Source organism: Asterias amurensis, chromosome 19 (assembly GCF_032118995.1).
Source record: "Asterias amurensis chromosome 19, ASM3211899v1".
Classification (NCBI taxonomy): Eukaryota; Metazoa; Echinodermata; class Asteroidea; order Forcipulatida; family Asteriidae; genus Asterias; species Asterias amurensis.
Genome location: NC_092666.1, coordinates 748,045 through 775,967, shown reverse-complemented (window position 1 = coordinate 775,967; position 27,923 = coordinate 748,045). Strand labels below are relative to the sequence as shown.

At 39.6% G+C, this 27,923-nt stretch overlaps 1 protein-coding gene across 1 annotated transcript in view; it reads left to right on the top strand.

The window, feature by feature from the left end:
• LOC139951474 (dynein axonemal heavy chain 8-like) overlaps positions 1–27,658 on the top strand; it is a 112,739-nt gene extending 85,081 nt beyond the window's left edge. The window contains exons 70-88 of the mRNA XM_071950386.1: positions 361–453; positions 6,168–6,272; positions 7,097–7,235; positions 7,702–7,816; positions 10,436–10,626; positions 11,899–12,020; positions 12,723–12,838; positions 13,322–13,524; positions 14,022–14,095; positions 14,829–14,981; positions 15,428–15,583; positions 16,627–16,743; positions 17,522–17,623; positions 18,679–18,839; positions 19,338–19,494; positions 21,543–21,695; positions 22,385–22,574; positions 23,137–23,258; positions 23,783–27,658. Coding sequence (XP_071806487.1) covers positions 361–453; positions 6,168–6,272; positions 7,097–7,235; positions 7,702–7,816; positions 10,436–10,626; positions 11,899–12,020; positions 12,723–12,838; positions 13,322–13,524; positions 14,022–14,095; positions 14,829–14,981; positions 15,428–15,583; positions 16,627–16,743; positions 17,522–17,623; positions 18,679–18,839; positions 19,338–19,494; positions 21,543–21,695; positions 22,385–22,574; positions 23,137–23,258; positions 23,783–24,070 — 2,757 coding nt within the window. The 3' untranslated portion in view covers positions 24,071–27,658. The remainder of the gene's footprint in view (positions 1–360; positions 454–6,167; positions 6,273–7,096; positions 7,236–7,701; positions 7,817–10,435; positions 10,627–11,898; positions 12,021–12,722; positions 12,839–13,321; positions 13,525–14,021; positions 14,096–14,828; positions 14,982–15,427; positions 15,584–16,626; positions 16,744–17,521; positions 17,624–18,678; positions 18,840–19,337; positions 19,495–21,542; positions 21,696–22,384; positions 22,575–23,136; positions 23,259–23,782) is intronic.
• The last annotated feature ends 265 nt before the right edge of the window (positions 27,659–27,923 follow it).

Genomic DNA, 27,923 nt, shown 5'->3' with positions numbered 1-27,923 from the left:
AGTTTTAAAATATAATGAGTCCCTTACCTCACGCTAAAACACGCTAAAACAGGGTAAACATGTCTTTCTCTCGAAACACTCTCAGCCCAAAATCTGAAAACCCAAGGTCAAACAAACCCCTCGATAATGACTCATTGTAAAATGAAATTACTTTAGTGTCAAAACAAGTTAAGCCTGAGTTGGAAAATAATCATGTACAGTTTATTTGACTCTATTCTTACTGTATTTAAAGTTCCCCCGATTGACATGGACTAGCATTTACTTTCTGATTGGCCACTCAATACTAATATAGATACTAAATGAAACTTTTACAATATTAGAATGTGCCTTTGATGTGGTATTATTTTGTCCTATCTGTAGGTGTCTGCTCGTACGTCCATTATTGATTTCACTGTAACAATGAAAGGATTGGAAGATCAACTCTTGGGCCGTGTCATCCTAATAGAAAAACAGGTATTGATATTAACTCGTTGCTCCAAACCTAAACACTTCAATATACTTGCACTGATAATCAACTTACTTTCAGAACAAATTAGATTTGGTAGAGCGCCGGCATGTTAATCCGGAGGTTGTTGGTTTGAATCCCACTCTAGTCAATTCTTTGTTCAACCCCAAATTAGATTTGTTCTGATTTACTTTAAAGTCAATCTAAAAGTACTTTGTAAACACAGTGTTGACATTATCCATTGAATCAAAGCACATTACTGGAAGTCAAATCTTTGGCTTTAAAGCATTAGATATTAAGAGAATTGTAATGGCATTATTATTTTATAAATTAGAAGGTAATGAAACCAAGGATGGATACCTCATATGTTAACTTAAAGGAACACGTTTCCTTGGATCGGTCAAGTTGGTCTTTGAAAAGTGTTCTGTAACCGTTTGTTGTAAAATGCATGTGGGAGAAAGATGTAAAAGTAGAATACAATGATGTACACAAATATGCCTCGAAATTGCGTGCATGGTTTTCCATTTACCCCGTCGACTAACACGGTCGGCCATTTATGGGAGTCAAAAATTTGACTCCCATAAATGGCCGACCGTGTTAGTTGGCGACGTGAAGGAAAACCGTGCAATTTTGAGTGATACTTATGTGGATTATTATCTTCTACTTTTAAAACATCTTTCTAACCATATGCATTTCATAACAAATGGTTTCAAACGCTTTTTGTAGACCAGTTCGTCCGATCCAAGGCAACGTGTTCCTTTAAACACTGTAGCTTGCAAGCCTGATGAAACCAGTAAACAAGGGTGCTCGCTGTATGTGAACCAGAAACATTAGGGTATACAACTATTCCACGATAAGTGTTCTGGGTTCACTTCCAGCCCTAGAACATGGACCTACAGTTTAGTTTCCCATTTGAGGAACAAAGCAATTATTGTAAAGTGTTTTTCTCAAGGACACACATGCAATGACCAGGACTTGAACTACTGATCAGAAACACCTGAGCTTGAGTTCAGTGCTTTTAACCAATCGACCACGGCGCGCCTCAATGTCCCATTGAACCCCATTGCAGAAACACCTGAGCTTGAGTTCAGTGCTTTTAACCAATCAGCCACGGCGCACCACAATGTCCCATTGAACCCCATTGCAGAAACACCAGAGCTTGAGTTCAGTGCTTTTAACCAATCGACCACGGCACACCACAATGTCCCATTGAACCCCATTGCAGAAACACCAGAGCTTGAGTTCAGTGCTTTTAACCAATCGACCACGGCGCACCACAATGTCCCATTGAATCCCATTGCAGAAACACCAGAGCTTGAGTTCAGTGCTCCTAACCAATCAACCACAGCGCACCACAATGTCCCATTGAACCCCATTGCAGAAACACCAGAGCTTGAGTTCAGTGCTTTTAACCAATCAACCACGGCACACCACAATGTCCCATTGAACCCCATTGCAGAAACACCAGAGCTTGAGTTCAGTGCTCCTAACCAATCAACCACAGCGCACCACAATGTCCCATTGAACCCCATTGCAGAAACACCAGAGCTTGAGTTCAGTGCTTTTAACCAATCAGCCACGGCGCACCACAATGTCCCATTGAACCCCATTGCAGAAACACCTGAGCTTGAGTTCAGTGCTTTTAACCAATCAGCCACGGCGCACCACAATGTCCCATTGAACCCCATTGCAGAAATACCAGAGCTTGAGTTCAGTGCTTTTAACCAATCAGCCACGGCGCACCACAATGTCCCATTGAACCCCATTGCAGAAACACCTGAGCTTGAGTTCAGTGCTTTTAACCAATCATCCACGGCGCACCACAATGTCCCATTGAACCCCATTGCAGAAACACCAGAGCTTGAGTTTAGTGCTTTTAACCAATCGACCACGGCGCACCACAATGTCCCATTGAACCCCATTGCAGAAACACCAGAGCTTGAGTTCAGTGCTTTTAACCAATCGACCACGGCGCACCACAATGTCCCATTGAACCCCATTGCAGAAACACCAGAGCTTGAGTTCAGTGCTTTTAACCAATCGACCACGGCACACCACAATGTCCCATTGAACCCCATTGCAGAAACACCAGAGCTTGAGTTCAGTGCTTTTAACCAATCCACCACGGCGCACCACAATGTCCCATTGAACCCCATTGCAGAAACACCAGATTTTGAGTTCAGTGCTTTTATCAATCGACCACGGTGCACCACAATGTCCCATTGAACCCCATTGCAGAAACACCAGAGCTTGAGTTCAGTGCTTTTAACCAATCGACCACGGCGCACCACAATGTCCCATTGAACCCCATTGCAGAAACACCTGAGCTTGAGTTCAGTGCTTTTAACCAATCAGCCACGGCGCACCACAATGTCCCATTGAACCCCATTGCAGAAACACCAGAGCTTGAGTTCAGTGCTTTTAACCAATCGACCACGGCGCGCCACAATGTCCCATTGAACCCCATTGCAGAAACACCAGAGCTTGAGTTCAGTGCTTTTAACCAATCAGCCACGGCGCACCACAATGTCCCATTGAACCCCATTGCAGAAACACCAGAGCTTGAGTTCAGTGCTTTTAACCAATCAGCCACGGCGCACCACAATGTCCCATTGAACCCCATTGCAGAAACACCAGAGCTTGAGTTCAGTGCTTTTAACCAATCAGCCACGGCGCGCCACAATGTCCCATTGAACCCCATTGCAGAAACACCAGAGCTTGAGTTCAGTGCTTTTAACCAATCAACCACGGCACACCACAATGTCCCATTGAACCCCATTGCAGAAACACCAGAGCTTGAGTTCAGTGCTTTTAACCAATCAACCACGGCACACCACAATGTCCCATTGAACCCCATTGCAGAAACACCAGAGCTTGAGTTCAGTGCTTTTAACCAATCAACCACGGCGCACCACAATGTCCCATTGAACCCCATTGCAGAAACACCAGAGCTTGAGTTCAGTGCTTTTAACCAATCGACCACGGCGCACCACAATGTCCCATTGAACCCCATTGCAGAAACACCAGAGCTTGAGTTCAGTGCTTTTAACCAATCAACCACGGCGCACCACAATGTCCCATTGAACCCCATTGCAGAAACACCAGAGCTTGAGTTCAGTGCTTTTAACCAATCAGCCACAGCGCACCACAATGTCCCATTGAACCCCATGTGCAGAAACACCAGAGCTTGAGTTCAGTGCTTTTAACCAATCAACCACGGCGCGCCACAATGTCCCATTGAACCCCACTGCAGAAACACCAGAGCTTGAGTTCAGTGCTTTTAACCAATCAACCACGGCGCACCACAATGTCCCATTGAACCCCATTGCAGAAACACCAGAGCTTGAGTTCAGTGCTTTTAACCAATCGACCACGGCACACCACAATGTCCCATTGAACCCCATTGCAGAAACACCAGAGCTTGAGTTCAGTGCTTTTAACCAATCAGCCACGGCACACCACAATGTCCCATTGAACCCCATTGCAGAAACACCAGAGCTTGAGTTCAGTGCTTTTAACCAATCAACCACGGCGCACCACAATGTCCCATTGAACCCCATTGCAGAAACACCAGAGCTTGAGTTCAGTGCTTTTAACCAATCAGCCACGGCGCGCCACAATGTCCCATTGAACCCCATTGCAGAAACACCAGAGCTTGAGTTCAGTGCTTTTAACCAATCAACCACGGCACACCACAATGTCCCATTGAACCCCATTGCAGAAACACCAGAGCTTGAGTTCAGTGCTTTTAACCAATCAACCACGGCGCACCACAATGTCCCATTGAACCCCATTGCAGAAACACCAGAGCTTGAGTTCAGTGCTTTTAACCAATCATCCACGGCGCACCACAATGTCCCATTGAACCCCATTGCAGAAACACCAGAGCTTGAGTTCAGTGCTTTTAACCAATCGACCACGGCACACCACAATGTCCCATTGAACCCCATTGCAGAAACACCAGAGCTTGAGTTCAGTGCTTTTAACCAATCGACCACGGCGCACCACAATGTCCCATTGAACCCCATTGCAGAAACACCAGAGCTTGAGTTCAGTGCTTTTAACCAATCGACCACGGCACACCACAATGTCCCATTGAACCCCATTGCAGAAACACCAGAGCTTGAGTTCAGTGCTTTTAACCAATCAACCACGGCGCACCACAATGTCCCATTGAACCTCATTGCAGAAACACCAGAGCTTGAGTTCAGTGCTTTTAACCAATCATCCACGGCGCACCACAATGTCCCATTGAACCCCATTGCAGAAACACCAGAGCTTGAGTTCAGTGCTTTTAACCAATCAACCACGGCGCACCACAATGTCCCATTGAACCCCATTGCAGAAACACCAGAGCTTGAGTTCAGTGCTTTTAACCAATCAACCACGGCGCACCACAATGTCCCATTGAACCCCATTGCAGAAACACCAGAGCTTGAGTTCAGTGCTTTTAACCAATCAGCCATGGCGCGCCACAATGTCCCATTGAACCCCATGTGCAGAAACACCAGAGCTTGAGTTCAGTGCTTTTAACCAATCGACCACGGCGCACCACAATGTCCCATTGAACCTCATTGCAGAAACACCAGAGCTTGAGTTCAGTGCTCTTAACCAATCGACCACGGCGCGCCACAATGTCCCATTGAACCCCATTGCAGAAACACCAGAGCTTGAGTTCAGTGCTTTTAACCAATCGACCACGGCACACCACAATGTCCCATTGAACCCCATTGCAGAAACACCTGAGCTTGAGTTCAGTGCTTTTAACCAATCGACCACGGCGCACCACAATGTCCCATTGAACCCCATTGCAGAAACACCAGAGCTTGAGTTCAGTGCTTTTAATCAATCGACCACGGCGCGCCACAATGTCCCATTGAACCCCATTGCAGAAACACCAGAGCTTGAGTTCAGTGCTTTTAATCAATCGACCACGGCGCACCACAATGTCCCATTGAACCCCATTGCAGAAACACCAGAGCTTGAGTTCAGTGCTTTTAACCAATCAGCCACGGCGCGCCACAATGTCCCATTGAACCCCATTGCAGAAACACCAGAGCTTGAGTTCAGTGCTTTTAATCAATCGACCACGGCACACCACAATGTCCCATTGAACCCCATTGCAGAAACACCAGAGCTTGAGTTCAGTGCTTTTAACCAATCAGCCACGGCGCGCCACAATGTCCCATTGAACCCCATTGCAGAAACACCAGAGCTTGAGTTCAGTGCTTTTAATCAATCGACCACGGCACACCACAATGTCCCATTGAACCCCATTGCAGAAACACCAGAGCTTGAGTTCAGTGCTTTTAATCAATCGACCACGGCACACCACAATGTCCCATTGAACCCCATTGCAGAAACACCAGAGCTTGAGTTCAGTGCTTTTAACCAATCAGCCACGGCACACCACAATGTCCCATTGAACCCCATTGCAGAAACACCAGAGCTTGAGTTCAGTGCTTTTAACCAATCGACCACGGCACACCACAATGTCCCATTGAACCCCATTGCAGAAACACCAGAGCTTGAGTTCAGTGCTTTTAACCAATCAACCACGGCACACCACAATGTCCCATTGAACCCCATTGCAGAAACACCAGAGCTTGAGTTCAGTGCTTTTAATCAATCGACCACGGCGCACCACAATGTCCCATTGAACCTCTTATGATTAAACAATTGAGAATTTTTTGTCTTAGAGTGGTCATGTTTAATTTTATAGGAACTGGAAGCAGAGCGTACTAAGCTGATGGAAGATGTGACCGCTAACAAGAGAAAGATGAAAGAATTAGAAGACAACCTGCTCTTCAGACTCACTAGCACACAGGTCAGAAATCCTCATAATTAATTGATTTATCCATATGTACCAAAACTCTAGTCGGACATCCGATGTTACATCCTGCAGATTAAACTTAATGTTCTCACTGAATGCATTGTGATTAGTGGTTTGACGGTAAGTTTATCAATACAAAACAATGTTCTGAAATCCATGTTGCTTTTAGTCAGTTTTAATTGTTGCTATTTTTGAACACCAACATGAGGTTGAAACCTTAAGAAAGTTTATTTAGAACAGTTTTGTTATGTGCCTTTTGTTTTCTTCTGATGCAAGTTTCCTGCAGAATAGATTCTTTGCAGAAGTGTTCTACACGTTGTCTTCCCAATGCAACTGTGGGATAACTTTTAATATGCTCACTTTAAGAATTATTTTGACAGCAGACCTTTACCTGGGGAAAAATAGATTTCAACAAATGTTGTGGTCTACTTCTGTTCTATTTTTGGTAAATTGGCAGTTAAAACAATAATAGTTGTGTACCTAAACATTTTCCAACAAGTGGTTATGATCAAGTAGAGCTAATTTGTTTTGCTAATGATATTTGCCCAACCTGTGTATAGGGTTCCCTTGTAGAGGATGAATCATTGATCTTAGTACTAGCTACTACTAAGGAGACTGCTGAAGAAGTGTCTAAGAAGCTAGTAGAGCTAATTTGTTTTGCTGATGATATTTGCCCAACCTGTGTATAGGGTTCCCTAGTAGAGGATGAATCATTGATCTTAGTACTAGCTACTACTAAAGAGACTGCTGAAGAAGTGTCTGAGAAGCTAGTAGAGCTAATTTGTTTTGCTGATGATATTTACCCAACGTGTGTATAGGGTTCCCTAGTAGAGGATGAATCATTGATCTTGGTGCTAGCTACTACTAAAGAGACTGCTGAAGAAGTGTCTGAGAAGCTAGTAGTTGCTGCTGATACAGAGATCAAGATTAATGATGCAAGAGAAGAATTCAGACCAGGTAGGAGCAACTTTTTTCTTGGTTTCTTTAGTAAAAATGCTTACCAAACATTCAGTTGATTATCAAATACAAATGTGTTAATTTAAAAATTATTTTGTTACAATCGTTTCAGACAGGCACTCCAGAGTCACACCCAAACCAAATAGATCAGGAGCGACTCTAGGTCAACCCGAGTCATTTTTGGTTGTGGACAGGCAAATTTAACATAACAGTTATATTAGGTTCGGCTCATGACAAGATCAACGTCTGAAACCAAGGCGCTCCAGAGTTGTTCCGAACCACTGTAACAGTCGATCTTTCGACTTCTAGCAGGTCCAGTCGCTCCTTACTGTTTCAGACGTTTCAAATTTCCATGCACTTAACTCAATAATTTGGTTCGGCGCAACGCCTCCCTGAAACAGGTGTTACCAGTTCTTATTTAAAGATTGTTTCATCATTTCATTCGTGTTTGTTATGTACTGTATAGTTGCATCAAGAGGCAGCATCCTGTATTTCTTAATCACTGAGATGAGTATGGTGAACATCATGTACCAGACATCTCTCAAACAGTTTCTTGGTGTCTTTGATTTGTCAATGGCAAGGTAGGATAATGTCTTAATTACTAATAATACAGGCTAGTTTAACATTTTTGGGGAAAGTTTAGTCCTACATGCATTACTTTAAAGTGTGATAGAAACAAAGTTCATACATTTTAAAGAGTCCCAAATGCATCAGACTTGCACATCAGCAAGTCTCAAATTTCTTTCTTGAAGGAGCACAGATGTTTAAGTTTGTATTGGAACTTTGCAAAAGGCACCACAGCAAACGCATAGGTCTTATCAGCAATTGCTGGGGGTGCAGCAGGTTATTTTTAGGCCTGCATCAGTCAATAACAATCTATTTGATGTTGCATGATTATGATTTTGGTGTATTGACGCAAATTTGGTCATAACTGATGTGAGAGTATCAAATGATCACTGGGAGGTTTACTTGATGAATGTTGTTGAAGATAGTCATAAGATTATCAAAAGCAATGTTAGGATTATCAGTTTTGTAAACTGGAGACCAATCTGCTGATTGAAGATGCCGGTGTAAATTACCAAGGCTGGCATTAGCAGGATGGAAACAGGAGGGATGACTGTTTGAGAAAGGTATTGATGTGAAGATGGGTAAGTGATCAGATATGTCAGAAATCAGAATTTGAGACTTGGGGAGTGGGAGAATGTTTGTGAACATGTCAATTAAAGTGGCAGAAGTTTTGGTAATTCTGGTGGGTTTATCAATGAGGGGTAAAAAGGAATGAGAGAAGATCATGTCAAGAAAACCTTGAGCAGCAACACAGGTATCATAATCAAGAAGATTTATGTTGAAGTCACCTGTAAGTAGGCATCTAGTGTTTTCCCTGGCTAGCTGAGCAATTGCATTCTGGAAGATAGACATGAAATCATAGTGTGGTGCTTGAGGAGGCTTGTATATGACACCAATAACAATATTCTTGAAGGAGTTTTCACCTCAATGAAGAGAGATTCGGCAGAGTCAGAGGTTGTGGACAGGTCATCCCTTATAATGAAGTGAATAATAGAGTGGATATATAAGGCAACACCCCCACCTACTCGTCATTGGTGAGGTAGCTGGAACACATCAGGAGAAGAGCTCTTGAGCCAAGTTTCAGATAGAGCAATAACCGAGAACTCCGGGAGTGATTGAATGGTATCTCTAAGGTTGTCTAAGGTTTTTGAGAGGCTACTGGTGTTAAAAAGGATGATGGTTAAGTTACGATCAGGACTGATAGCATTGCTGGTGAAGGCAGCTTCCCTCTTAGCGTAGCTGATGAATTTGATAACTGGCCGAGATCGTCGTTTACCAGAATGGCTGACATTGTGGTTAAGATTCGGCTTGCCGATTCGATGAGCTCGGTCAGTGTCTGATGACTGAAGGTGTAAGTCAGGAAGCAGACGATTGAGGCGATCAACGGAAGTTCCCTTGCTGTCAGCGTGGCTCTCATCAAGACCATGTAATAGCAAACAATTACGGTGACTGTACTGCTCTAGGTCATCAAGCTTCTTGAGCATGTCGTTGTTGGTGTTCTTAAGGGAGGAACATTGATTCTCTAAAGAGGTGATGGTTGTGGCTTAAACATCACTGTCCATTTGCAAGGATTCATACACCTGATCAAATCTGAGTTAATTGATCGTGGCTATGATGTGGTCGTCTGACAGTAGCTTTATCACAAAAGCATCAGCAACAGCGGCTATTTAAGGTTGTAATAGCCTAGAATCAGATGATAATAGGTTTGTTAGGCTTGTTCTTAGTTGATCGTCCAAGGCAGCATCTTGAGCAGGATTGACGGCAGGTTTTGATTTGGATTTACCGCCCGTGGCTGTAGGTTTTGGTGTCACACAGGTGCCGCCAACTTTGTTTGTGGTAGTAGTAGAGCCTTGTCCTTGGCCAATACAAGAATTTGATCGCAGATTTTTCTCAGAGCGTGCATCACTCATGATGATCAGCAGTGTAGTAGTGGCATGGGTTGTTTGGACTTCTTAGAAGGCTTTTGGATGATCAAGCTGCCTTGAAGACGAAATTATATAAAATTTACTGGCGCAATTTTGTGCGGGAGTCACCCACACGTCTTCATCGGTTTTGCGCTCTTGAGAAATAATTATCCTGGTTTATCCTTCAAAACAAAACAAAGGTTTTTGGAGTGGGAATTACACAAATATTCCAAGTATAGATAGGACTCTTGAATCTGGTGTCTGTACCGAGTCAAGGAAAAGTTTCCTCCTGAGTGCATGCACGACGGTACATGCTACGCAATGAGTCCTCTGAGCAAGTCAACGCCTTATCTGCTGTTATAATAATAATAATAATTCATTGAACTTATTATTGCGTTCTCTCCAGGACCAGCCTGTTCGAGAGCGCATAACAATTTAACACAATTCCAGTAAAAAAATAAAATTATGAAAATTAATTAATTAATTAATCCACACAAAGACAATCAAATGCATATTACATCAAAAAAACATTAAAAAGTTACAGCAAACCATTAAAAGGTTACAGCAAATAGCCAAAATTATCCCACACAGAATGTTCCAGACGGGTTGCTATATCAACTCGTCACAAAGAAGAAACTTTTTGTTTAAAATTGAACCTTGAAAATTCTGTTACCTTAAATAATTCCTCCGGTAACAATTGGTTAAAATCCTCCTTTTGACTTGAAACAGATCTGAAAAGTCTCCAATTCCAGCCAAGAGAATCTCTAACATCATTGAGTTTCTGACATTTGAAGTATTCAAGTATTCCTGTCGTGGTTTATATGAGAACCATAAGTTCCTCTTCACCTTACTATTGGCTCTGAAGATTGATCAACAAATGGGAAATGTCAGCCACAATGAGTTCCAAACACTCATCAAAGGTAAGAACCTGTATATTCAAATTCAAGCAAACTTTTTTTTTTTAGTTTTTGTTAAATATTTTCTTCTGAGTTTCTTCAGAAAAGAACTTTTTCCCCATCACTCAAATATTATTTCGTTATTAAAACAAATGATTTTTTTTAAGAACTAACTTGAGATTCATTGTACTTTAATAGTAATATGATAAAATAACTGAAGCCCAGTAGGGCTGTAGATCACAGCTACAGTACGATCTGTCACATGGTTGTACGCTTTTATGCATGGCATATCTTTACAAGTAAGCAGTTACAGACATAAATGTCATTATTTTCATGAAGTGTCTAAATTTTGTTAGTCTCTTCTTTTACAAATGTCTTGAAATATTCATTGCTGTGTATATTGACAGTAAGTTTCAGGAACATTCTAAGTTTCAGAATATTCCTAATTAGCATGATTGGTGAATCACTAGATTAACCATTTGGGATGTTGTGGTGAATCCTGCTTTTCCTGTTTTTGAATGCAATAGTAGCACTGGCAATGTGCCAAGAACACAATGGCTTGTTTGTTTCCACAAAGTGACAACTCCAAATGTACAGTGTTTTGTACACAGTGCTCTGCAGACAGGTGTGGGGGTTTTTTTCCACAAAGTAACAGCTAAGCTCAGGTATTAATAACTCAATTAAAGACGGTGGACACTATTGGTAATTGTCAAAGACCAGTCTTCTAACTTGATGTATCTCAACATATGCATAAAATAACAAACCTGTGAAAATTTGAGCTCAATCGGTCGTCGAAGTTGCGAGATAATAATGAAAGAAAAAACACCCTTGTCACACGAAGTTGTGTGCGTTTAGATGGTTGATTTCAAGACCTCAAGTTCTATAAACTTGAGGTCTCGAAATCAAATTCGTGGAAAATTACTTCTTTCTCGAAAACTACGTCAATTCAGAGGGAGCCGTTTCTCACAATGTTTTATACTATCAACCTCTCCCCATTACTCGTTACCAAGTAAGGTTTTATGCTGATAATTATTTTGAGTAATTACCAATAGTGTCCACTGCCTTTAAACAATTGTAAGATTGAAAACATATTGACAGTTCTGTATAGTTGGAGAAGTCAACCTTTATTGTGTAACTAGTTAACTAGTATTAAAGAAAAAAACTTATAAGTCTCAAAAAAAATAAGTTAAACTATTAAATTTGGAGTTTGGAGGTGGATATCATTTTGTCACTTCATGGAACAATGCGATTTGACAGCATTTAAATGTATTGCTAATGTGTCTTTTGATGTGCTAGGTGGTGCTGCATTAGACTTGAAAGCTGTCCAACCAAAGCCATATAAATGGATATCTGATATGACATGGTTAAATCTGGTTCATCTCAGCAAACTGCCACAGTTTCAAGAAGTCCTCAATCAGGTAGGAACATCAATACAAACATTGCATATATGACGTCACACTCTCAAAAGGAGGCAGATCATTGGACAATAGCTGTTCTCTGTGTCTAAAAACTTGTGTGTGACCTCAGGGTACCTGTAGCGTTTCGCGTTATGAGGGGGGCTATTGAATTCTTACACAAAACATAAACGCACCTCCGAACAAGTGCGCGTAGTTTTGGGTGTCAACTCTCTTTTGTGCTTGTCTGTATAAAATGACACCCAAAATGACACCCAGGATACGGACATGTGAGTACGCTACGCATATTGCAAGGGGTCTATACAAACATTTACACAATCAAGATATGTAGTGTACACTTGGTGTAACTCAAATAATCAACTCTGCTGTGCTGGACAAATATAGCCTTATACATGTGTTACAAAGATACAGGAATCACATGATAATGTACAGGGATGAGAAATTTCAGACCTCTATCTAAATTCTGCTCATTAATCTTACTCTAAAGTGCCGATGAGGAAACTGTTCACAGAAGCTTCATGAAACCCGAAATTCAGAGATTAACAGAGAAGTTGGAAATTCCATAATTTCACTGTACCTCCTTAAAATAAGATCTTTCAGTCTCTTGACAGTGTGTGACTCTCATTCCTAATTATATGTATCTGTAAGTCTATCAGTGTATTAATATGTTATATTGAATTCATATTTGTGTATTTAATGTATTAGATCCAACGCAGTGAGAAATCTTGGAAGGTGTGGTTTGATAAAGATGCTCCTGAGGAAGAAGTGATCCCTGATGGATACAACACTCTAGAAACATTCAAGAAACTCCTATTGGTTAGGTACGATACACTCAAATGTACTGTTCAAAACCCAATCGTTGAAATAGAGGGTACATTAATGTATATATGATTTGAGGCATTGCATGGTGAGGTGTCAATGTATATTTGGTTTGCGGCAACACCATGTGTGTATCTACTTGCCAGGTAGAGTTTGTTCTTTAGAGAACTGTCTTGCTTTATTCTACTACCGCAGTTAGATTTATTGGGTGTTCAGGAGACTTCTCAGTTCTGGAAAGAACTGTCCTGCTTTTTAACTACTACCCGGGCGGAAGGTATAGAAAATTGGCTGGGACTACTACTTTAACTTATAGGATCATAATTAACTGTACTGTCGCGGAGTCAGTTCTTGAATTGGTCTCAACGTTTCGACTAGCTTGCTCTAGTCATCGTCAGGAGACTGTCAAATGTAACTAACAGTCACTGTCCATGTTTTCCATTGTCTGCTTTGTATGACATTGATGAACAAGTTGCTTTATATTACAGGAGCTGGTGTACAGACAGAGTCATTCCTCAAGCTCGTAAATACATCGCTAACTCAATGGGTGCTAGATATGCAGACCCAGTCATCTTAGATTTAGAGAAGACATGGGAAGAAGGGGATATTAGAACACCTCTTATCTGTTTCTTGTCTATGGGTAGTGATCCTACGAACCAGATAGAAGGACTGGGCAAGAAACTTAAAGTGGGTAAGTAGTTCATTCAATTCATGACACTACGGTCTTGTACCACAAGAGTACTTGCAGTAGTTCTTATGGTACTTTAAATACTTCAGCAAACAAAAACTCCAAGGACCAAAAATATGTAGTTCGAAATAATAATATAACGCTAACATTATATATCAGGAAAACAGCTAAGCTTGAAATAGGCAAATAAACACTGAAATTAACACTAAAAAACAAATTAAGACTTCTTAAAACTGTACATAAAAGCTACTAAAGATAAATCAGTGCTGCCAGGAAATATTTAGTTTCCACTAAAACAGTATTTTAAAGAAAGAAGAACTTTAATTTGAAAAGGGAATAACATGGTTTTATATACAATGCTTTTAATCTTCTTGGTTGATCTTGATTTGCATTATAATCACAATTACTCTAACATTTTTGTTTCTGTAATATTTTTGCACTAGTATTTCATTTTGTTACTTAATTAAACTGAAAACTAAACTTAGTGTTATGTTATTTAGAATGTCGAGCTATATCCATGGGACAGGGACAGGAGGTTCATGCAAGGAGGCTTGTAGCACAGTCTATGGCTTCGGTATGTATGTGCTGTATTAATAATTTATTTATTTTCATAATAATATTACCCTAGTTCCTATATGGCACATTTTACAATGATGTAATCGGCAGTGAGAATCATTGGACAAGGAAAAAAGGAACTATTACAATGCAAGAAAAGATGAAACAAAGAACATATCTTATCCTGTCACTAAGAGCTTGTCACTAAGAGCTTGTCACTAAGAGCCTGTCACTAAGAGCTTGTCACTAAGAGCTTGTCACTAAGAGCTTGTCACTAAGAGTCTGTCACTAAGAGCCTGTCACTAAGAGCCTGTCACTAAGAGCTTGTCACTAAGAGCTTGTCACTAAGAGCTTGTCACTAAGAGCCTGTCACTAAGAGCCTGTCACTAAGAGCGTGTCACTAAGAGCTTGTCTTATATTTCTGTGTGAAACAGAATCAACATATTGTCAGACCTTTAATTGTTGTCAAAAATATCCAAAAAGGCAATTCTAATTGTTTTCATTGTGCACATCTACAGAGATGAACTAGCTCAATGTATTCCCTAGGGCTACTGATAGCTGTAACCAGTCTTAGTGAAGTGTGTGTGGTTTATTTATGGTGGAATGACATTTTAAAACTAACCAATAGGATTGGACCTTTGCAGTCACTGTAACTGTTATGTGATCTTGGTGTTTGACCGTGTCTGTATAAATGGAGTTTGAGAGAGCATTTGAATGCGAGTTCCGGTAATGATGTTATTATTTACTTGTAGGGAGGCTGGGTTTTGCTTCAAAATTGTCATCTCGGTCTAGACTTTCTGGATGAGCTGCTAGACACTGTAACTACACATGAACCGGTACATGAAGCTTTCCGTGTATGGATTACTACAGAGGAGCATCCACAGTTCCCTATCAGTCTACTTCAGGTAACCCATGCATACATGATGGCCTAGCTATAACTTAAAGGAACACCTTTGATCGGGCCAGTTGGTCTTTGAAAAGCGTTTGAAATGCAAATGGTTAGATAGATAAGTTAAAACATGCCTGGAAATTGCAAGGTTTTCCTTTTATGTCGCAAAGAAACACGGTCGGCCATTTTGTAAAGAAAATATGGCCGACCTTGTTAGTTCGCAACGTAAAAGGAAAATCATACAAGTTAGAGTGCTGATTGTGTGAATAATTGTACTTGAAAAATATCTTTCTAACCATATGCATTTCATAACTAACGGTTTTAAACACTTTTCAAATACCAACTCGTCCGATCCAATGCAACGTGTTGCTTTACGCTCTTACTTATACCTGCGATTGTGTACCATAGTTTGCAACTACCAGTTGTGTTATGATCGATTTGCCATCTGCTTAATATTTTCAGTCATCTATCAAGTTCACTAATGAGCCACCTCAGGGAGTCAAGGCGGGATTGAAACGAACCTTTGCTGCTATTACACAAGATCAACTGGATATCAATAACCAAGTACAGTGGAAACCAATGCTGTATGCCGTTGCATTCCTTCATACAACTGTACAAGTAAGTTAATATAGAGCTTTATCTTCAAGTACGCGCTAATCCTTCAATCAGATTCGCAGAATGGAGTGGCGATAAAAACCTATATTGCACGGCTAATATCACTACCTGCGTCGTGTGTGTTATGTCACGCACCAAGTTTGCTTGAAGATAAATAGGTTATCACACACGCGCTCGTGGAAATACGGAAAATATAGCGCAACTGTGTCTCATTTCCAACTCGGCTCTCGGCCTCGTTGGATATGGGATGCAGAAGCGCTATATTTTTCCGTATTCCACTCGTGCTTGTGTGATAACTTATAATGTAATACCTTATCAAGAAAATCTATAACAAGTATCTCATACTGCCTCTAGCTAACTGGCTCTAACTACGGGGCAATCTCGTTAGTCTAGTTGGTAAGACACTGCTCTAGAATTGCAAGGGTTGTGGGTTTGAATCCCACCCGAGTAGCATGCCTGTGATATTTTTTCACAGGACTCGGGAAAGTACTGTGTATAAAGTGCTAACATACATCTGTGTATGGGTAAAAACCAAAATTAATAAGTGTCTCATACATTCAAAGCAAATGGACCACTATAAGGTTTTGGGGTTTTTCTTTCATTTCATTTTTACGCTCATTGATTCAGAACTTTGCATTATCAGATTGTGACCTGTGGAAAAATAGAAAAAACCAATGTTGGTTACTGACTTGTAAGGCTGAGAAACTGGTGGTGCATTTAAACTGTGTGTTCATTTACTGAATAAGATCAAGATGATGGCACAGTCCTAAAATGAATTCAAGTATTTCGTCATCAAGCTCCTATATTATCCAAAATTATCCATTTCTCTTTGAAACAAAGAACATATGGGACAAACATAACACTGACTATTTTTGATGATGCACAAGCTAAGTGTCAAGAGCTTTTATGTGCAGGAAGTTGAACTCATGTTCTACTTTTTAAAGTTCCTACAATCAAAGTTTCTGTCATCAGATATCTAAACTCTCATGGCTGCTCATTAATGTTGTATATTGTGATTACTGCTTACAACTTTATCTGTTTAATAGGAACGTCGTAAGTTTGGACCTCTTGGATGGAATATCCCGTATGAGTTCAACTCTGCAGATCAGACTGCCAGTGTGCAGTTTATACAGAATCATCTAGATGATATGGATTCAAAGAAGGTGATGTATATCAACAAACTGGCAAATAAATCTATCATTAATATAACCTGTGTTTATCACTTCTGCAGTCAAAGTACTAATGTGAACCAAGCAGTGATGTGATACAGAAAGTAGAAAATATTTAGTCTTGAAAAGGTTTACTTGACTCGGAGACAACATACATGTAGTTGAGCTGTCTGAAGACATAGTTGGTTGTGTATAGGATGTGTGCTATTCACTAGGGGTGCTATTCTGCTATTCCTTGCCCAATTTTAGAGTTGGGTCAGGACTGGTTGCAGACATAGTTGGTTGTGAATAGGATGTATCACTATGGGTGCTATTCTGCTATTCCTTGCCCGCGTGTTAGAGTTTGGCCTGGACTGGCTGCAGACATAGTTGGTTGTGAATAGGATGTATCACTAGGGGTGCTATTCTGCTATTCCTTGCCCGCATGTTAGAGTTGGGTCAGGACTGGCTGCAGACATAGTTGGTTGTGAAAAGGAGATATCACTAGGGGTGCTATTCTGCTATTCCTTGCCCAATTTTAGAGTTGGGTCAGGACTGGCTGCAGACATAGTTGATTGTGAAAAGGAGATATCACTAGGGGTGCTATTCTGCTATTCCTTGCCCAATTTGAGACTGTCTGCAGACATAGTTGTAGGAGCTTCCTTATGCATTTCCAATTGGCCCATTGTAGGATTTCAGTAGCCTTGATGTTTGTTACTTCACTGTTTTGCCATCTTTGTATTGTTTCAAGTATTAATGGTAAATATCTGAATGAATGCTTGTTTAATTTCAGGGTGTATCTTGGAACACTGTTCGTTACATGCTTGGTGAAGTACAGTATGGAGGCAGAGTGACTGATGACTATGACAAGAGGCTCCTCAATACCTTCGCTAAGGTGATCATTTATAATCATATTGCTTCAACGATGAGGGCTTTTATCTTGGGGGTTTTTTTTCTTGACAAATATTATACCTAATATGTAAGCTTTCAAACACTGTATCATCCAAACTGAAATTGTATGAAAAGGTATGAGCAACACATACCTATGTTTTGTAAGTGTACTGACTGCATGCTTTGTGAAAAGAAAAACATCTGCTGTAGATGTCATTATGGTGGGAAAAGAAGACTGCTCATTGGGTGATGATGCTGTGCACCACGCATATACATAGATGTACATTTTTCATTGTTTCATCATTATTTTACCTCGTATGTAAATTATGTTATTAATTTAACTGCATCAAATTTATACTCTGTGTATGGAGCTACGTTGTTGTGCATAGACGTGTCGAGAGTCGTAGAGATGTACATGTAGTGTAAAGACAGGTGAACAGCAGTGGTTACAAAGAGAGCAATAAGCTTTAATGTGAAAGCTCGCTGATTATATGTGTCATACTTGCACTAATCCTCCAGAGAAATGTTTGTGTCTGAAATATTGTGTTTTCACTTAAAGACACTGGACATTATTGGTAATTGTCAAAATAAAAACTAGTCTTCACAGTTGGTGTATCTCAACATATGCATAAAATAACAAACATGTTAAAATTTAAGCTCAATCGGTCAAAGAAAAAACGCGCTTATCGCACCATGGTGCTTTCAGATGCTTGATTTTGAGACCTCAAATTCTAAATCTGAGGTGTCAAAATCAAATTCGTGGAAAATTACTTCTTTCTCGAAAACTACGTCACTTCAGAGGGAGCTGTTTCTCACTCGGTTTATATTATCAACCTCTCCCCATTACTCGTAATCAAGAAAGGTTTTATAATAATAATTATTTGGAGTAATTACCAATAGTGTCCACTGCCTTTAAATGTTACATATCATTTGATGAACTGTTCACAGGATGGTTGTTTTGTGTGTTTATTTATACTAGAGGGTTGCACGTTATTCATATAAAATGAAGTCAAATCTCTTAAAGTTAACAACGCACAATGTTATTATGTTTTTGTTTAGGTGTGGTTTGGAGAGCATATGTTTGTAGAAAGCTTCAGTTTCTACACAGGATACACAATTCCTAAGTGTAAAACATTGCAGGAATATCATGACTTCATTGCCAAACTGCCATTGACTGATACACCAGAGGTATTTGGTCTTCATCCCAATGCAGACATCACGTAGGTTATTTTGCTAATCTTTTATATCTATGTTAGCCACACCCGACAGGTTATAATAATAGTAAAAATAATAATAATAATAATAATAATAATAATAATAATGAGACTTGTAATGTTATTTGGTCTATCTTTAACTCACGAGAGTGCACATTCATATCACCAACAATCCAGAAATATCTGTTAAAGAGGTTAAACATTTTTACATATTTTTGAGAAATTCTGAGAAATAAAATGCACAACAGCTCGTAACTGCAAACAAAATAAAATTTTGCTTTGAAATAACAAATTATATGAGATCATTTTGTTGCCAATGTACAACTTGTGTACAGTTATGAATCTTGCTCAGTTTGGTTGCTGGCCATGGGTGGATTCAACCATCATAGTATGAGAAATATAATGTATGTGAGCTAAAGACATTCTTCTGTTCATGTATGTGAGCTAAAGACATTCTTCTGTTCATGTATGTGAGCTAATGACACATATTACCGTGTAAACCAGGTATCAGAGCAATACCGGTACTGAAGTACTGAACACCATTCTGAACATCCAACCTAAAGATGTAGGAGGAGGCGGTGGTGAGACTAGAGAGACTGTAGTCTATAAGATGGCTGAGGATATGTTGAGTAAACTACCACCAGACTATAAATCTCATGAGGTAAATCCAGCTGCAACTTTCCAACCTCAGACGTTATCTTGCCAAAGTCTGTGGGTTCAAATTGACTGATGTCATTCTGCATCAGTGTGTTACTTTTTATTTACTTTGAACCAAAGTGGACATTGACGATACATGATGAGATTAAAGGGAAGGTACACGTTTGGTGATTACAAGGTACATGTTTGGCAATTACTCAAAACAAATAGTAACTTAAAAACTGACTTGGTAACAAGCATTGGAGAGCTGTTGATAGTATAAAACATTGTGGGAAACGTCTCCCTCTGAAGTAATGTAGTTTTTGAGAAAGAGGTAATTTCTCACTATATTAAAATACTTCTAGTCTTTTATTCCTATCTGAAAGCACACAAATTTGTCCAACAAGGGTGTTTTTTCTCACATTTTTCTCTCGCAACTTCGATGACCAATTGAGCCCAAATTTTCAGAGGCTTGTTATTTTATGGTTATGATGGGACACACCAAGTGAGAAGACTGGTCTTTGACAATTACCAAACGTGTACAGTCCCTTTAATTATCATTACTGTCACAAAGGAGAAACACTATGCTACGCTATGTAAAGGTGTTATTTTCAGCAGAAAAACAATGATTTCAATGCTAGGTTTCTATCCAAATATAATGCACAGATTGAGGATGTCTTTTGTTTAATTGAGGTACAATAGTTATGTACAATGTGGAGGTTCATACCCAGTTAACCAAAGCATCTTAAAGATCTGATCTGCTGATCTTCATTGAGCACAAACAAATGGATAAAGGAATGGCATTATGCTGGAACAGTTGGCTGCCTGTTCCGTTCATGTGGTACAATGTATCCAATATAATAATTAATAATTTAGGGGGGCTAATCATCCTTACTCGCAGCTAAGAGCTGAATTGCGAAGGACGCGGCTTCAACGTGTTTGAGAAGCAGGCATGCAAGGGCGCCTTTGGCTGCCAGCCACATCAACTCATTATGACCACGGAGCACAGCCAAGACCGAAAAGGGAGGAAAACAGGATGGTCTGGAAAATCCTCGTGGCACATAGACCATGGGATGATCGCTAGAATTGTTCAAAACCGTAGCCCCCACTTTTGGACCACGAAATTTTTATATGTAGGTATGAAATAAAATACAGAAAATCCATTACTTGCTGTTGCTTGTCGAAAATCCTGCACCGAATCCCGAAAAGAAACAATTACAGCGACAAATAGTGATCTAAAAATCCGCGGAAGCCTGCGATGTGGGTGACGTCATTCGAAGCATTATCGTGTTTCGTTCCCACACTGTACCATTATAACATACAGTGTACTTCTTCAAACCCCTGAACAAAAGGATGCCGATTCACAGGCTCGTTCGACAAAATTATAAGTTATCACACAAGCGCGAGTGGAATACATACAAAATAGTGTGTCTGCGTCCCCATCTTACTCGGCCGGCGTGTGATAATAAAAATTTAACACACGCACGTCGTAGCAACGAAAAACACATGGCATTGTACTTGATGTTCAATCAATACAAATCATGGGTTTTTGTTGTTATGTAGGCCTTTGCATGCTAATCGGACAGAAAAGGGGAAAATTGACATCGTTCGCATTAAACACTTGGAAAAGATTCTTGCACTGCCGTGAACAATTGGTAAATAGTCCCAGTGTATACAGATGTTATACAAAAATACTGTTTTTGACCTAAAATGACCCCAAAATTTGTCTGTCCACGATCTGTGCAGTTTTAGAGCTTAGCAACAACCAAATTCGGAATCAGTACCATTGCAAACCCTTGTGCGTCAAATTTCATGCGGTCCGGAGATGGGGACCACGGAACCCCAAAAATAGGCCCCTTTTCAATACCCATCCCATGGTCTAACAGCAGAGAACCAACGCACAACTCAATTCACATATTGATGCATGTATGTCCATAAGAACACTTGATAAGAATGTTCAAACCTAGTAATCTGTGCAAGTACCCAATGCAAGCTCTCAAGGAATCTTTGCACAGTAATAATGTAGAAACAACTAAAACATCATTCTATGGGTCATGGTTGATACATTTGTAGGTAAGAGCACGTCTTGTTAAGATGGGAGCTTTGTCATCAATGAATATCTTCCTAAGACAAGAGATAGATCGTATGCAGCGTGTGATTAGCCTAGTACGTACTACCTTGACTGACCTCAAGCTAGCTATAGAGGGCACTATTATCATGAGTGAGGTAAGTTACCAGACCATTACGTGTGTTTGCCTTGTTGCTGATTGAGCATTCATAAATACCTAAGACAGTATATCAATTCTGATTGGTCGAGAGGGCATCACGTGGGGTTGTTTGAATGGATGATATAACACCAGTAGAAAGTGTTGAAACATGGGCGTGGCACGCGAGCTTGCACCTGTGCTTATAAGACGGTTTCTTCATTCCTATTGGTCAAGAGCAACGGCTGGAACAGTTGTGCTACATCACGCGATACGGGCGACGTGCAAAGCAATCTCCTTATAACGAGTTGTTTACCCGAGGGCCTTACCATTTCATAGCTGGAGGGGTGTTGTGTTGAAAGAAATCATTGAACAATTATCATTTTTGCATTTATTTTACTTTTTGACCCAAAAGTGTTGATGTTTTTTGACCAAAAAGGTATCTATGAATGGGAATTCAAATATTGAATCGGTTTTCAACTAGTGGTTTAAACCCGCCAAGGCCTGGTTCTTGATAATTTACCTCAACTTCATCTCGGTAAAATTATCAAGAACCAGGCCTCGGTGGGTTTAAACCACTAGGTGAAAACCTCTTCACCACACATCGATTCCCTTATTCATCATTCACTAAAAAGCGTTCCTCTCCAAAAAGATAACAAACCCCTTCAGTCACACAGGCAGGTGATACAGCTTTATTTTTACTCTTTGTAGAATCTACGAGATGCCTTAGATAACATGTATGATGCTAGAGTACCTGGCCTATGGAGGAAGGTGTCTTGGGAATCCTCTACATTAGGATTCTGGTTTACTGAGTTACTAGAGCGGAATGCACAGTTTGCTGCTTGGTGCTTTGAAGGTAGACCAACTGTCTTCTGGATGACAGGATTCTTCAATCCTCAAGGTAGTCTCAACTTCATTCTCATACCATTCAATTAATCTCTGCAAAGATTATTTCATGGCCTGACATTTTTATCCTAGCTCTTTCTCAAAGGCTTAAATGAATCTATGAAATAATCTATGATGGAGTATTTTGAATGTAACAATTTTCATACAAAGTTTGCCTCCGTTGCCCCTGGTCATTGCCTTGGTGCCCTTGAAATGCTCCAGTAGAAATTTACAATTTCCTCATAGGGTGCCCTTTGCCAAAGAGAAAATGCCTTGGTGCCCTTGCCCTTTCAAATACGAAGCATACAGGCCTGAGATGTTTCATACTGGGTACGTTCAATTAGCTTCCCTGTGTAGACCCCTGACAAGGGCTAATCAAACGATCACTCACCCTCTCGTGGTGATGTCATGCACCTGGACCAGCTTCAAGTGACCCGTTCCACAAGCAGGGCACTGGGACTGACCCGGGTGAGCCCCTGGAATGACGTCAAAGTCAATGACAGACAACGATCTTTGTTGAAGCTGGCTTAGCAATGTGTAATTGAACAGTGCATGTTTGGATTGTTTTGTATTATTAGGTTTTTTGACAGCTATGCGTCAAGAAGTGACGAGAGCCCATAAGGGTTGGGCTTTGGATTCAGTGACTCTACATAATGAAGTACTGAAAGTATTCAAAGAAGAAATCTCGTCTTCTCCCTCGGTAAGTCCATTTGTAGTCTCTATCAAATGCCACAATGTTGAATGTATAATAATGCAGGATTGAAACAAAATACACGAAAGATTACCGATTGTGAAGAAACATTGTATGAAATAAAACTGTCTGAAAACCTTACGAAGTGCAACAACTGATTTCAGTTGTATCAAACTAGAATAAGGACATTTTACATGCTGAAAATTGCGCACGGTTTTTCACTCACACAGCAGATTTAAATAAGCCCTCATTCTCCCTGATTTGTTGTTTCATGTATGGATGGTCACAAAAAAACATAAACACTGTTTGTGTTTGTCAACAGTGTTTGTCAGCTCTTCCAATCGGATATACCTTTAAAGGTTTGCTCCGATGGCATGTTAATGTTGTCATTCAATGCCGTCTTTGGTAACAAGTTACTACTGCAATTATTGAATTCCATGTACTTAACCATCATTGGATTGTTACACAGAACAGATACACGCTTATTTATAATAGTATTTCATGACTAATGATACCACTGTTTGTTGATACAGGAGGGAGTATACATCCAAGGTTTATACTTGGATGGAGCCAGCTGGGACCGGAAAGGATGTAAACTGATTGATCCTACACCAAAGGTATTATTCAACAATCTTCCTGTTATTCACATGTTTGCCATCAATTCAACTGCTCCTAAAGATCCTCGCTTGTATCAGTGTCCAGTGTACAAGAAACCTCAACGTACAGACTTGACGTATATTACACCTGTATGGTTAAAGACTACACAGAGTCCAGATCACTGGATCCTAAGAGGTGTGGCTTTACTCTGTGACATTAAATAGATAACTGCTCTAGCAGTAAACTCACTCACTGGTAGGCCTACACACCAAGGTCTTTAGTGACTTAGTTGAGATTACCTACATTGTAATACTATGCATAACTATGAATAAGAAATCAATTGTGCATTGCTTGTACTGTGATTCCATGGACTTATGAGAAATGCTGATATTTGCTAACAATTCTCTTGACAAATAAGATCTAAAAGTTAAACTCATTGTTTGTTTTTCTTTATGGCCGACTCGATTGTTAAAGATGTTGCTTTTTTAATATTGTTAATTTCAAGCGTTTTGAAATATTTGAGAACTGTTTGAGAATTGCTGTTTTTATTCTATTTGGATGTTCAGGATTGTTAATTGTTATATGTTATGTTTTTAAGAGGAGTCCGAGCTTTCATATTAATCCTAGTGCACCCAAGGCTGAAGTATAGCAATGATGATAGAATGTTCCACACTCATACAACTAGTTACACAAAATATTGACTGAAGTATTAGGCTGATGATCAGTTTATTATTATCACAATTACAACAACACTTAATATGAACCTGTTTTAAATGTGTTCAAGCATCAATTGATAATAATACAGTGTAGTTTCAAAATATGTGACTGGTTAAAACAAAATTGCCAAGTACCGGTACTAGGAAAATCATTCAGCTTTTGTAAAGCATGTTGAAAGTAGAAAGCATTGTTTTCATAGCTCAGATGCTTTATAAGTTGTTTTCTCCGCCTAGTATTTGAAAACAAACTTGTGTTTAAAACAAGGTCAGAGTTGGAATGATTTTTTAAGCAGCTTTTGCCTGAATACTATTTCAAACATCTAAGTTGTGTTAAATAATTAATACAAGAAAACCACCTTCTTAAAATGAATAAATTCTGATGATCAAATCGCAATTGACTAATCAGCATGTGATGTTACTCCAACAATATAAAGGAAATTGTTAAAATTGAGTAAATGTAGTATGCCTTAATTACTCTGACAATTGTTGTCTTAAATTCTTGTTTTACAAATATGATGAAGTATCCTAGATACAACACATGTATTTATTATAAGCTCATCCTTGATTTGACAATAAAAACAAATAACCAATTCAAATAAAAACTGCTTTCAATAAGAACCACACATAATAACTTGATCCTTTGAATAAACAATACGCTGAAATAAAACTGAAATCTTTAAATCTGCTTTTGCAACCAGAATAATTTGATGATACAGTGTGTATTTCCTATCATGATACACATTGGGTCAAAGTAAGTCTGCTTTAATAATTAAGTACATTAGTTGGCAATCACTAGAGGGCAATCTCTATATGCATTCATGATGAGTTTGTTTAAGGGGAATGTAGTATAGCTCCAGCAATGGTCATTCTATATTAATACAACAAACCAACAAGTTGCAAAAGGTAGTTTCATTTCAACAACAATTTGTAAAACGGTTCTTTTTAATTTTGTTTTGAAAATGCTGTCGTTAAATATTTGAGTTACTGTCAAATTATTTGAATTTTGATTGTACACTGTAAGCCGAAAAGTTGAGAATAAATAAAGAAATGTGTACATTTCAAATGATAACTTGGTGTTTTTCCTTTGCTTACCCATGATCTACTAGAGTTATACATTCATGATTCGACGCCACCCAGAAGTTGATCCTGCTTGTTCTAAATTTATAATACGCCATTACACATTTACAGTTAAAAATAAAACATTTACTGAAGATGTTTCAGTCTAAACAATTGCCTGAATATTATTTCAAACAGCTTGTTTGTGTTAAATGATTAATACAAGAAAACTCCCTTCATAAAGGAACATTACAGAATTGGTTTTGCTAGCAAAAAAGTTGCTGGCAGTGTAAGCAATTTATGTAATCCACCATATACATAAACTGACAAACCTGTAGAAGTTTGAGATCGATCGGCCATCTGGGTCACGAGAGAATAGTGAAAAACTTATTACAAATTTTGCAATGCATCGATGCCAAAATAAAAATGAATAAAAAGCTCACTGAGCGATAAACTCAAAACGCAAAATTAGAATTATTTATTTCACATCAAATATAAAATTTCAGACAGAAATATTTCAAGGGATATTTTCTACTATCATCATCATAAGACAGTGTAATTTATTTATAAAACTGTGATCTTCAACAATTCTGTAACGTTCCTTTAAAATGAATGAATTCTGATGATCCAAATGTAATTGACTTATCAGCATGTGATGTTACTCCAACATGATAACGGAAATTGATACAATTGAAAATGCCAAACATGTCAAGAAACACACAGGTAAACTATGGGTTTTGAACTGGCACTATGCAACTTTCTGAACCTACTGCATTAAAGACTAAATTACTAATGGTTCAATTTCCAGCTCAAGGCAAAAGCTACAGGAGCAGGAATCCCAACTCACACTACAATGGTTTCCCAAATTGGAGTATGGTGGGCTAGATGACTCGCCCAGGAAAACAGTACACTGATCCATTAGGCTCTGCCCATGGCACAAGTGTGGCAAGAACACTGTGCACAACTCTGCCGCGCGCACCAAGCACACGCACACATGTCTGACTTTATAGTGTCCGACTTTTGGTTGTGCAATGGGTTGTGATGAGTCATCAGGCAGGCAATGAGGCGGACTTAATGGACCGGTCTATTGTTTATTCATTTAAATAATTGGATATGTCATGGCCGAGTGGTTAAGAGCATCGAATTCAAGTTCTGGTGCAGTCAGCGGAGTGTGGGTTTGAATCCCGGTCGTGACACTTGTGTCCTTGAGCAAGATACTTTACTATAATTGCTTCTCTTCACCCTGGGGGTAAATGGGAACCTGCGAGGGAAGAGGTTGATTTTGTTTAAGAAAAAGCCACAAGCGCCTTACAGGCAGCTCAGGGCTGTATACTCCCCAGGGAGCTGAAAAACATAAAAGGGATGTTATTTAATGTAAAGCGCATTGATACGGTTATTGTGAAATGCACTATATAAGAATTTGTTGTTATTACTTATCAAAAGCTACAGCAATATTCCTACTGGACATTTATGCACATGATTACTTCTTGTGAATACATGGAACAAGTAAACACTACTACTAACAATAACAAACAGAATACATGTAAAATCAATTATACCTTTAAAAAAATACAATTTATGAAAAATATAAAAACATTTATGTTGTAAAAGCAATCCCTTTATGTGACAAGTTGAATGCACAGATATTGAATGAAAATAACTGCACCTACATATAACTCCCATCCAAGCATTCATGAATCCTTTATAAAACATACCCTGTTCAAATTCCAGATGTATTTCATCATTTGTTTTGGACAAGTTGATTCATTTCTACCTCTAGCTTCCAATTAACACATCATTCAATCAACCTTAGAAACTTTCATCAAAAGAAGTGGTCCTGTTATAGCAATTGTAGATATGTAGTGGCTGCTTGGCTGGTGTCCAGCCTGGCTTCTTAGTTCTAGCCATGTAGTGGCTGCTTAGCTGGTGTCCAGCCAGGCTTCTTAGTTCTAGCCATGTAGTGGCTGCTTGGCTGGTGTCCAGCCAGGCTTCTTAGTTCTAGCCATGTAGTGGCTGCTTGGCTGGTGTCCAGCCAGGCTTCTTAGTTCTAGCCATGTAGTGGCTGCTTGGCTGGTGTCCAGCCAGGCTTCTTAGTTCTAGCCATGTAGTGGCTGCTTGGCTGGTGTCCAGCCAGGCTTCTTAGTTCTAGCCATGTAGTGGCTGCTTGGCTGGTGTCCAAACAGGCTTCTTAGTTCTAGCCATGTAGTGGCTGCTTGGCTGGTGTCCAGCCAGGCTTCTTAGTTCTAGCCATGTAGTGGCTGCTTGGCTGGTGTCCAGCCAGGCTTCTTAGTTCTAGCCATGTAGT